The sequence below is a fragment of the Haplochromis burtoni genome, unplaced genomic scaffold (genome assembly GCF_018398535.1).
Source record: "Haplochromis burtoni strain Fernald_Lab_line unplaced genomic scaffold, NCSU_Asbu1 Contig_46, whole genome shotgun sequence".
NCBI classification, from domain to species: Eukaryota; Metazoa; Chordata; class Actinopteri; order Cichliformes; family Cichlidae; genus Haplochromis; species Haplochromis burtoni.
Genome location: NW_024582407.1, coordinates 2029980 through 2042404, shown reverse-complemented (window position 1 = coordinate 2042404; position 12425 = coordinate 2029980). Strand labels below are relative to the sequence as shown.

The 12425-nt window shown below is 39.8% G+C and overlaps 1 protein-coding gene across 5 annotated transcripts in view; it reads left to right on the top strand.

Moving 5' to 3' along the window:
* Nucleotides 1-12425, top strand: part of akt3a (v-akt murine thymoma viral oncogene homolog 3a) — a 61000-nt gene that overhangs the window by 15332 nt on the left and 33243 nt on the right. For 4 of the 5 annotated variants that reach the window (XR_006054348.1, XR_006054349.1, XM_042220308.1 and 1 more), the window contains exon 3: nt 3306-3610. The exons of the other annotated variant lie outside the window; for it this stretch is intronic. Coding sequence is in view for 2 of the 4 variants with exons in the window: in XM_042220308.1 (XP_042076242.1) it covers nt 3535-3610 (76 nt within the window). In the remaining 2 variants the exon portion in view is untranslated. The remainder of the gene's footprint in view (nt 1-3305; nt 3611-12425) is intronic. 5 annotated transcript variants of the gene reach the window in all.

The following is a 12425-nucleotide window of genomic DNA, read 5'->3' as shown; positions in this document are numbered from 1 at the left end:
TCTTCTCTTCTCTTCTCTTCTCTTCTCTTCTCTTCTCTTCTCTTCTCTTCTCTTCTCTTCTCTTCTCTTCTCTTCTCTTCTCTTCTCTTCTCTCTCATTTCCATGTACCATTATTCATCCCCTCTTTTTCTCAAACTTATTCTACAGGCCAATAGTAGACACACAGACAGTGAAGGCTTTGTTATGAATGGCATCCTCTTGCACATCCGGAGGAAGTGAACGCTCCAGTGTGGCTTTACAAACTGTCTCCATTGTCCTGAGAATGACTCACTCTACACTGCAGAGAATGGCAGACAGCCAGGCAGTCAGACAGACTGACAGCACAGTGCAGACAGACTAGTCTGCAGAGCCTACAGACGAACAGCAGAGAGACAGTTTGTGACAGGTAGAGCCAATATGGAACAGAGGAAGCCAACTTGTGAACTAAAAAGACCTGCAGCTAGCACGTGTGGACACAAAATGTAGATGGATAACATACACAGATAACTTTGTGTTTAGCTGGAATATATGTTTTTTGATTTTTGGATTATGTCTGTGTTAGCGTTACACTGCCTCAGCATAACCACGGATAAATTTTGCGAGTTGTGAGCTCAATGGCCTGAAGCAATATAACTGTCAGCTCAGTAAGATCGGCTGAAGCATCCCTATAAAAGCCATGCACAAGGACACTCCTGGAGTAATGGATGGGTGTGTGAATGAATTAATGTAGAGTTAGGCAGTCTTGGATAAATGAATGAGTGAATCAATGAATGGAGTGCTGATCACTGCAGATGAACAGCTTGGACAGAGGAAGTGAGCGGGGAGTAAAGGAGGAGAGGTTGAATAATGGGATTAGTTTGCAGCTCAGGATCATCAATATGCTGACCTCAAACATTTGATCACACTGTGGGTGGATGCACATATATTCACACATGTACACATCACAAGGTTATTGTTAGTTATTATTTATCACTACTCTGAAAATCATTGTCAGAATCCAAATTTTGCTTAATGCACCCTGCTTTCATGCTATACATTATCACTCCTTTCACTTGATTAGTAATAAGTGTGATCAGAAGCACCCTCAGCTAAACATATTGTCTGTCATCTGCTGTTAATAATTAAACAAATTATACAGTTTGTTATCAATGTTAGAATTTAATACATATATAAATTAATAATTCATTCATATAAAGGTGCTACTGTGTATATATAAGAATGTGACTCAAGCTTGTTAGACATTTTCATGGTCACGCAACACAAATCCAACAACTAACAGATGTTATATGATGGATTTCTTTAACAACATGGTTTATGCCACTTGCACCAGTAAGGCTATTGTTGAATATTGTTGCCAATGCTTGCTTTGTTATTCAAATTTAGCCCAGACAATGTTTTTTTTAAGGGAAAAAACCTTTATGTATCCTAGATTTCCTACACGCCTCAGGTTCCTCCACAAGTATTTTCCCTTGTTCCAAAGGGAGCCTGTAGATGTGTCTTTAGTTTAATAAGATCTGTTGACAGCAGCTGCACTGTCCTCACTTGACAAAGCAATTTGAGTTTAAGTGGAAACCAGAATCTATGTTTAAATGTGCTAACACAGATTAGACTAATAGGGTAGTGTGTGGTTTAACATCTTGAGGTTATTGAGAGCTGGTGGGAGCAGGCTTTGGGTTGATTAGAGAAGGCAGGTTACAGTGGGGGTTGGTTTGGCTGATTTGGGCCAACAGATTAGTTCCTAGTCGCTAGCAGCTAATGTAAGTGTTACAGTAGCTGACAGAAGTATTACCTCAGAGTGAGACTGTTTTGGCTTTTTATGTGGCCTTTTTTTTTTTCTTTTCCAGTTTTGACAAAATTTTAATCCATAGCTTGATATGATATTAAAACTTCTGAAAAATAATAGTCTACTGTATTTAATAAAACCCTGTAATGAGACCTTGTACAGCTCCATTTCAAACTAGTTTTTCTCTCCTGTATCGAGTACTACAGATAATCAGATATACTGTCTGTTTGTGCCTTTTTAAATAATAGAACAGCACAGTCTGATCGTATGTCTTAGAACTGCTTTTCACACTGACAACAGGACGACACTAGCCAGGCTGTTGCTTACCACAGCTGACAAAATGATTACTGCTCCAGTAACAGTGTGTGTATTATTTAGTATGTCCATGCTGAAAATTTCCCTAGAAACTGTTTTTGGTGCCCAGTTTTTTCTCTGTGATGATTTTATTCTTGTATGATTTTTTTTTTCACATGCTGAAGTTTCAAATAAGATAAGGATGAATTAAGAAATGCTTTATCCCCTGTTTGGGGAAAAATGGATGTTGCAGTTGATTTGGGTGCAGCAAGAATAAATCAGGTGTATAACACAACAAAGGTGTTTTCAGCAGAACCAAAATGGTCGACAGTGGTGTACATCTGTTTGCTCAAAGCAACTGGACAGCATCCTTGATGCATTTCTCTTCAATTTGTAGCACAGAGCTCTTTGTTGCCTCATTTTTAAGTCCGAGCATGAGCTCCACAGAGCATCGTCTGTTACAGAAGCCAGGAAGGAGGTTTTTGTGGTTATTGGAGCCCCTTTTTAAAATTTTTATTCAGCATTTCTGAATCTGACTGATGGCTATTGGATTGGTTTAGGAGTAAGTTATGCCTGGATAGAGTGTGCAGGAATGAGCACATAGGATATGTAGTCGCTTGCTTAAATTCACTCTTCTCACACAGTCTAGGATCACAGTTTGTGCAGTACTAGTGAGCTGGCAGGGCAGAGTTTTTATTGTCCGATCCAACTTTGTGGATTTGAGTTCTCGCATACACCTCTGTGGGGTAAGATCTAAAATGCTCAGAGGGTTGTAGTGCATGTGTGAAGACCTCTGCTTGTATGTGAAGCCAAGACATACCACTACATCTGAGGTTGTCTTTAAGCTCATGTAGAAGAATGATTGAATACTGCATGAAACACTTTTTTTAAAACTGTCTTTAGTAGGTTTGATTTGAGTTTGCTCCTGCTATGCCTGACTTAATAGTTGAGCTGCATGTTGATGTTACAGTGATCATGGTTAAAGGGTCAGTCAGTCTATTTATAACTTCCCACCTGTAATCTGTCCCTGACGGGATTAACAGAGCCACTAGCTTCAGCCTGCTGTGCCACACAGACACGCTGAAAATGTGACAGATGAATAAATACATGCATTAATAAAGGTATAAAGGTGTACAGTGCATGCAGACCAGAGAAAATGCATAAAATGTGACCATGTTTTTTTTTTTTACTGCATGTGTACATGTTTGTTTGCATGCATTTTTCTTATTGGTATACACATGTTTCACAGAATCTTGGTTATTTGGCCTGACTAAAAACAGAAGAAGACGACGACACCAAACAGTGACAACATTTTTTCATCCTCCCTCAGACTCCTCCATCTATGGTTGCCAATCTCCAGTCATTAATTAGCTGTCCATGATAAAATTCCCCATTCCCAATCTGACACTAGTGTAGAGCAGTGGACAGCAGTGGTAATCATGTCAGCAAGGCTTGGCTCAATGTTCTGAGGGGGCTAAATGGCCCCCATATGGTCCACTGGCTGGGACCCGCTCTTCACCATGCTCTCATTAAACTACTGCTTAATATACCAAGGTAAAGAAACACACACACACACACACACAGACTAATGCATACTCTCAGCTGTAAGAAACAAATCAAGGCATTTGACAAGGGATTGGACACAAAGGGACAGGAGGACAAGGAGGTGGTGTTTGTTTCTGTGTTTGTGTGTACATGTGGTGTGTGTGTCTGTGTTTTGAGAGACTGACGCTGTACAATTGTTGACTTGCCATCTGTCATCAAGCAAAGAATTCTGTGTGTGTGTGTGTGTGTGTGTGTGTGTGTGTGTGTGTGTGTGTGTGTGTGTTTGCATAGACAGGAAAGATGAGACAGAAAGGAAAGAAAGAAACAGTGAGTGAGGTGCAGATGTCTCACAGCATAGCGGCTGGAACATGAGGTTCAACAGCAGACTGCTGTATGAGAGGAGGTGGAGGGGGAGAACTGAGAAGAAAAGATGACGAACATCTGCCATATTCAGATATTGCTCCGTGGTTTGAGTGTTTCCACAAAATATTTTGAGCTGGAATAGGCCTGGGACATTGCCTGCTTATTAAGTAGTTTGCAGGACTAGACTGGCAAGTTCACAAATATTCTTAAGTATATAACCAATAATGCGATTTTATCTCCCTTCACCAACGTTTTGTTTCACTGGGCGTATGTCTTTGTTGGTGAAATACTCTGTGGAGAAACAGATGAGCCATTTGGAGCCACGGAGAACAAACAGTTGAACAAGTTGGTGCAACTATAAACCTCAAGAAATATTTTAAAGTCAGATAAATCGTACTGCTTGTTAGCTGGTGTTCTTTGTCTGTATATTGGAGTTTTTCTATACTTCAGTCATCTATCATTTCCTCTTTACTGTTAGGGGAGTGGCATATATAATGATTTGTTGCCTTCACTTTTTGATTGATCACTTGTTTGGAAGCTTTTTCTTTTGCAATTACAGTAGTTAGCTGTTACTGACTGGGAACTTTTCCCCATTTCCCCATTGTAGTGAATGAATTTTAACATAACTGCGTGTGAAAACTTTGGTTTGATTTTAGTCTGGCATATGTATTTTTTAATCTTGTTTGTAATTTTCAGGAAGTGCAAGTAGCAGATTTAATACTTAATATGAATACTTTGAGTTAAATGAAAATTAATGGTTTAATTTTCATTAGTAATTGGCTAAAACTGATTACAGCATAGATGACACACATATAGCCATCTTTGTTTCTTTTTAACTGTGTGAGAGGCCTAAGTGCCTGATGCTGGCCAGCTGAGGTGGACAAGTTGTCAAAAACAGCCTCTTAGACAGAAAGGCGTTACAAAATGACAAGCACCAGCTCCCAGGGACAGAGAGAAAAGTGTTTGCTGTAGTTAAAGTAATATACTGTCTGCCACCTCAAAGTGTTACAGACAGGCAAGCGGTCACTAATTGCAATCACACTGTGATTCGTTTGTCCAAAGTCTGTAATACTTCCTGAATTTACACTGCCAAATTTTAAATAAGCAATCCATCCATCCAGGCATCCATTCATTGATCACCCAGGTTGAGTCATGGGGGCAGCAGTCTAAGGAGAGATGCCCAGACCTCCCGAGGATGGGAATGCAGAGGTGAAGTAATTTCTTCAGCATCCTTGGCCTGCCAGGGGTCTACATCTGGTTGGAGATGCCCAAACCATGTCCAACCAAAACTAGACGCCTAGTTTATGCTTGCCATTGTCATGAGCAGAACTTAGGGTGAGCCCCTACCAATGGAAGCTCATTCTGGTATCTGAGGTCTTGTGCTTTTGGTCTCTAACAGAATTATAGACAGCTTTACTTTGCTTTCACCCTTACCTGTGAAAGCACAAGTCTCTTGTTGTGGGCACAACTAGGGCGCCACTGTTTCCACAAGACCCTGAAAATATTTTTTAAGGCTTACGCTCAAGTCTTTTATTGAACTGAGTTGTGGTGTCTTTATGAGACATCGGGAGGTTTTAGTTGCAGGTGAACCAAAACAAATATGATTTTCGTTCAGACGACGAGGAGTGAGTAATTGTGAGGGAATTGAATAAGTGTTACATTTTAAAAGCTTTATAAACTGCAGTCTGTCACACCCCTCTATATCCATTATCCTTGAATTCAGATGTAAACAACTATATTACTTATGTACTTCATCACATAAAAAACTAAATAAAGTCTCTTTTCTCTGGTTATTTGTTGGCATCGCAATTTCTGAGTTGCAAGAACAAAGTTTAGTGAGAAAATAATAAAAAGTGTGTGAATGAGCTGTTCTAAATATGCCCACAGTGAATTCACCGTAATAGACAGATGGGCACACACTGAGGCAGGTGGAGAGACAGACAGGTAAACAGGCAGGACGGAGAGGAGAGCAGAGAGCAGCAGTTAGTGAGGTGGAGAGCACTTACTGTCGGCCCTTCAGTGCAGCACATGAATGGACCCTTTGAATGAGGCGCGGCTGGGCTGGTGTGTGTTGGGGGGAGTACGGGTGCAGGGGAGGCGGTGCTCTTGACAATACTTGGGGTATAGTACTTGATTGTTTACTCTTGCCTGTGGGGCTGAGCTATTGTGCTCTAGTGTGTATGCGTGCATAAGTGTGTATTTGTGGTTGCAGAGTAGAGTGTGTATGTGTGGTGGTGTGTATAAAGTTTACAGGCATTCAAGGAGACAAACGGCACAGTGCTTCTCTGTTGATCTAGAAAAGTATAGGGGCTTCACAAATGATCAGGGAGGGGGTCTTATGTTGGCCACACAAACACTCACATGCACACATAATGCCAGCTGCCGCCCTTAGCCCCAGCCCAGTATTTCTGAATTAATAATACAGGGCCAGCCACTCTGGAATAATGGTGATTTACACACACACACATCCATGCACAAAGCTTTGCACCTGTTCACCACTGCTTAACTGGACAGGGTTGGGCTTCACCACCACACGCACACACGCACATCCACACCCCCCTTGAGTCTGTTGTGGGCAATAGTTAGACAGCTGTGTCTATCTCCTGACCCTCCCCTTCTATTTCTGATGGCAAGCTATTCTCACTGAATGATTGGTCCAGTTGTGTTACTCTGTTCCCCTGATTGGATAGTTTTATATCCAATGAGGCAAAGAAACAGGATAATAATTTGAATATGAATGTCAGATTTAAATGGGGACCCTCAAAGCTATGCACTTCTAAGTGTTAATGCACAGTATGAATATAGCAAATACTGAATGGGGGGAATGCAACCCGTTGTAAAATTGTGAGCCCATACTGGTATTGTTTTTTGTTTACTATTATTGTATTTTTATTTTTAGTATTCATATTTACATTTTTTCATATTTTATGTTCAGCACTTTGGTCAGTGCTAGCTGTTTTTAAAATGCTCTGTAAGTAAAGTTGACTTGGCTTGTTTTTGTTCCTCCTTTTGCTCCAGACTAACAAGTAAAATCTTTGTAACTTAGCTTTTTAAAACCTTAAACCGCTTCATCATTTTCAACATTTAATCCAGATAAACAGAGAAATGTCAAGAAGGGACATTAGTGTATTGCAGCAGAACCAGACTAGTCATCAGGAAACCACTGATAACTTTGGTGTTGTTATGATGATTTTCATTTGTAAACAGCGCCTCTCAGGCATGAACTAACTGAAAGTAATAGTTGAGGGAAGTAAATTGCCTTTTTTGAAACAATTTAAAAATATATTTAGACCTGCTAAAGATTTAAATTATATTTCTATTAAAAGCAAATGGGAAATATCTATACAGCATTTAATTACTGCATTAAATGTAATTGCCAGTCATACAAAAATAAAGAAATCCAGGGTGCTAACACACAATGCCTCAAGGAGAGAAAAAGAGGAGCAATATACCAACAATCAGTACAATATGATTAGCCTGCTTATTGGCTGTGTGTGTGCCTTTCGTAATCTCATTGGATCCACCTCTTTCTGAACACAGGCAGCATGTCATTCCTAATGTTATCGGGTGTTTGAATGCAAAGGATTTTTTTTCTGGTTAGCTCAGATTGTATTTTTACCTTCTTGATGTGCGAGAAGACATACAAACACATCAGTCTTCGTGTTTTCAGTGACATGCTGCCTGGGTAGTTGTGCGTGTGGGGGTGGATGGTTATATATAAAAATGTATTTTGGGGGGGGCAGACCATCTGACTGAGCTGTTTTGAATATTGTTGACAGAATTTACAGATTTAAACCTGGATTGTCCGGTTAATGATTCTATCAGCATCAATATTTGCATATCTTGCATATCTAAATCTTACTTATACATTGACAAACAAACTACGAATTTTAAAAAATGTAACAATTTTAGGGAAAGTCTGCAAAAAATAGTATAATATTTTTCTGATAAATAAAAAATGGTCATCTTATGTATTGATTTCCTGCTTTTGGCTGATGTTGGCCTATTGCAGATATATTAGTATTAACTTGTTTGTTTTTGTTTTGTACCTTCAAACTATGACAGTTTTCTGACTTATAGCCCCTCAAAGTAAATTGGTGTATTTGGATAGAAATTTCAAACTTAACTTACCTTTGAGTCACGTAAAGTTTTAAGGACGGAAAAATGCATTTAAATTACTTAAAAATTAAATAAAAAAATTTAGCATGAGTTTTTTCTGTTATCAACTTTAAATATCATTATCACAAGTTGCAGTAATTGGCATACATCAATTTAATGCCTCGAGAATATCTTGAGAGCAGGGGTTAAAGTGGGCTTGGACTGCCTGGATCAGTATTTTGGCACCTTCAGTTAATAAGCAATTAAATCTGATGGGTAGGTTAATGTAAATTGCTGTCAAATGAGTTAATTTTTTTATGTACTCCAGTCCCTGAAGGTCAGCACCAGTCAGGTTCAAGTAGAGATGTATTTTATTTGTAGCTGAAACTGTAAAAAGAAGCCTCTGTAATGTGTAAGGAGAAGAATTTGTACTGAACCAGGCTTCATTTACTGGACAGGAGGTCATTCTGGGCCCAGGTGTGTCTCATGCCCCTAATAATACCTCGTCACAGGACTGATTTCTGAAAACAGAAGAGCATAGAACATAAAGCTGGGCAGATGGGGAATCGCAAAACACTTTGGATGTCACCATTAAGTCAGAAAACTCCTCACACATTCTAAAGTTCATAAGCTTCTGTGGGCATTTTTGTGTGTGTTACATATCTGTTCTCTGTCTTTTACAAAGCAAAGATCTGCTGTAGGGGTGGGTGACAGACCCTACACAATGCGGTCACATAATAAAACTAAAATTCAAAAATATTTTCTGCTTGGGATGTTTTAGCCTGGTTGCCTCTTAAAGCACTCCTTTTTTGTCATACGAGTTGGCACCATATACTTGGCCGCACAATATTTAACCACATCAGTAATTTCCATCCACTGGTTGCTGTTCCCGTTTTCCTGTTATATGGAGTCTAACTAGCATGTGCTCTACCCATTGAATATTTGTTTACTTTTGGGCCATACATCACCTGCTGCTTATCTCCTTGCGTGCCTTCCTAGCCTGGTTGAATTGTATGATGTGTGCATTTTGTTTTGGTTGTGGTAAAACAAGTTTGTTGTTTCCACCTTTACCACTATCGTTGGAGGGCGACATGCGGCTCTGGCTGTCGGACATGTCTGGACTGGTCTCATTGTTTCGTGCATTAGGGAATGTAAATGTTGTTGCTATAGCAATGATATCATGATATGCCACTTTTTTTCTTATGACGTTAAAATGTATATCATATTGAAGCTGACTGAACTGGAGAAATGGTCAAACTGACATCAATTGACATACAAACACGGAACTGCCATCTTATATATATATATATACTGTTCACACACACACACTAGCACACACATTCACAACTGTGCTCTTAGGGGGATTAGAATGAGCGGCATCTTGGCTGAACCATGTTTGTCAGTCACTTTCCAGCACAGCAGCAGTGGCCACCATGCTTCAGGGAGCCACCACCATCTACTGGACTGTAGTGGTACTGCAGGAGAGGATATCATAAAAAGAGAAGAATTTTATTTTTTTAAGCAGAAGAAATAAATTGAGGAAAAAAAAAAAGGTTAAATTCTGTAGTAATGTTTCCCCAAAAGAGATGTTGTATTCCTTGTATTGCAATTGAATGTGTATGCTGCCAGTGTGTATGTGTGTGTGCATGAGTCCATGAGTGTACCTCCTTCTGTACCAGCTGAGGGAGCAGAGGGGCACCAGGGCATGCTGCATGCATGTGTGAGTGTGTGTCTAAGTGCACCCAGCACAGCTTACCAGGAGGCTCTGGCTGTGTGCAGCTGGCTGGGTAAAATCTCCTTGGCCCCCAAGGGATGGACATACTCCCATGGGTTTACACTCAATCTGGTCACCCTGTGGCTGCCCTGCCCTGTCCCAGCTTTCTGTCACTGTCATAGCTTCAACCACACACACACTGAGCCTTGTCTCACTCTCACTCAGTATCTTGCTCAGTGTTTTCCCCTCACTCTTCACCATGACATCCTCTTCATCATTACACTGTTGTGGCTCCGTGTAGTAACGCCCCACAGACAGCGCTATAAGCTTCTACAATTACTCTAGCACTAAATGCTTAAACACAGCACAAGCAGGAAAAATGCCATCTCAGTTTTACAGGGAACACGTAGCATAAGTTTTATGCTCTCACTGTATTTAAAGCAGTCATGCACACGCTGGTAATGTGGTAATGAGACTAATGCACACTAAGTAGATTGGCTTTGAAGAGTCTGGACTCGCCTTAAGAAGTCTGAGCAGACTGGAGTTAGAATTGCTGGGGTTGAGGTCATGCATAGAGATATTTCCTAATAAATGCTCACATGGCTGATGGAGTAGACTCTCCAGATAATGCTAAAATTTTGCGCTCTTTTGAACCAGTGAGACTGACAGTAAATGTCTTGTGCAGCTGCATATACTGGACAAACTCTCAGAAAGATATAGTCATATTGAAGCATCTTTCAGCACAGTTCTCCCAGTTCGCCGTATTCTCCGTGCTCTCTGTGCAGTCACTACACTGTTACCTTTCCTAACATCAGAAACCAGTTAGGTGTACCTCTTCATCCTCCACACGATCTGTTAATGCCTTTTGTACCTGCTTTAGATTTGCACATTAAAACTCCTTCACACAATGTCTTGTGATGTATGTTGACTTTTGTCAATAAAGAGGTCAGCTAAAAGCCCACCTACCAGTTTGACTGTGTTCTGCTTTTGTTTCACAATGGTTCGTTAAACCCCTAAAAAACAGTAATTCCTGCCCACCTACTATAGCTCAACTGCATAATATTTTGGTTTTTCAATGCTTTTTAAACATGATCATTTTTTGCTTTAATGCACGTCCTTTCACATCCATGTTTAGTAAATGAAGTCTGATTAATAAAATGACCAAAAATAGCCAAGACAGTTGGAAAGCAGTTACCATATTTGCTTTTGTTTTTTTTTGTTACAACCAATGTTATTAAACACTAAATCGATTTTTTTTTTTTAAAATGTGGAAAAAAAAGATTTACTAAAAGAAATAATAGATAAAACTAAACTAAAATAAAAATGCAGAGAAAATTCTTTAGTTTTAATTTTTAGCCTTTGCTGTTATGGTCACATTTTGTCAGCAGATTGTCCTGGTGCAGATGTTGAGTAACTGGAATGTCACAATAATAAATAAAAAGACTAATAAAAGCTCAACTAAATCTGCTCTGGAAACTAACAGAAACTAACTAGGATTGAAAGCAAACATTCAAGGCATAAAATACATGAAAAAACGAATTTAAAGAAATACAAAACAGCAGTAAATCTTGCAAGAAAACCCTGTTATATGGAAGTGAGTGTGTGGTGTTATGTGGCCAGACGTTTTTCTTTCTGCTGGTGAGCTGCTGTGTATGTGCTGGAACGTGGCAGAAATTTCCCTCCACCCTCATCCCCGCCTCTCCCTACCTCTATACACCACCACCCACCACCTCTCCAGCTCCCAGAGTGCCAGTCACACAGCCCCGTCTCTGCACCATCTGCATATCAGCTCTAGCCTCGGCCAAAGCATTAAATTAAATCCCTGTTTGGGTTGATTAACAAATGGCTGGTGAGCTCACATAGTTATGGACTTATTTATTTAATTGTCATCAAAGCTTTTCCTGATTTTCGTCTGTCGTGTTCTCAGCTAAAATGTGGTTAAATCAGGAGAGCAGAGGTATACCGATGTCCTTAAGGAGTCAGTGCGAAACAAAGAGATGGGGAGAGACTAAAGAAGTTTGTGCAAGTTTGTGTGTCTCATTCCTGTTTTGCTGGCTGAATTTCAGCCTCGTCATTTGTACCTGTCTCCCCATTTATTCTCTCTGCATTTCCCTCACTGATTCTCTCCTCTTTTTTCCTCCGCCCCGAAATGAATAGTTAATCAGTCCGCTAATTGAGTGACAGTTAGCGAGCGCATTGTTGTAATTGTCCAATCAGAAAGCTTGGAACGGACACAGTCACAGCTGATTCATCTCTGCTTCTTTCTGCTAAATCCACAAGCTGCAACTGGAGGAGGTGCCAACGAGATTTATTTCTCCTATAAGTCGGAAAAATTACTTTAAAAAAGTCTAGCTTGAATTTTATGTCATGTTGGCCTTTATGAGTCAGCGTTACACTTTTATTTAATATTTTCCTAATAGTTACAGAAAACGGAATAGAGAGGAATGTATGAATATGCAACCTCTCATTTCTAATTATATGGAAAAGAGCACTTTACATCTCCTGCTGAAGTCTATATTTTGTCGTCTTTTTGAAGCAATTTGAATACACTTCAGAATGGTGTATCCTATTCTCCTAAACATCTTCTGTTCCTTCGATCCTTCAGATCTCCCACGTTCTCCTGTTTTACTGATACCCTGTCGTTCTAAC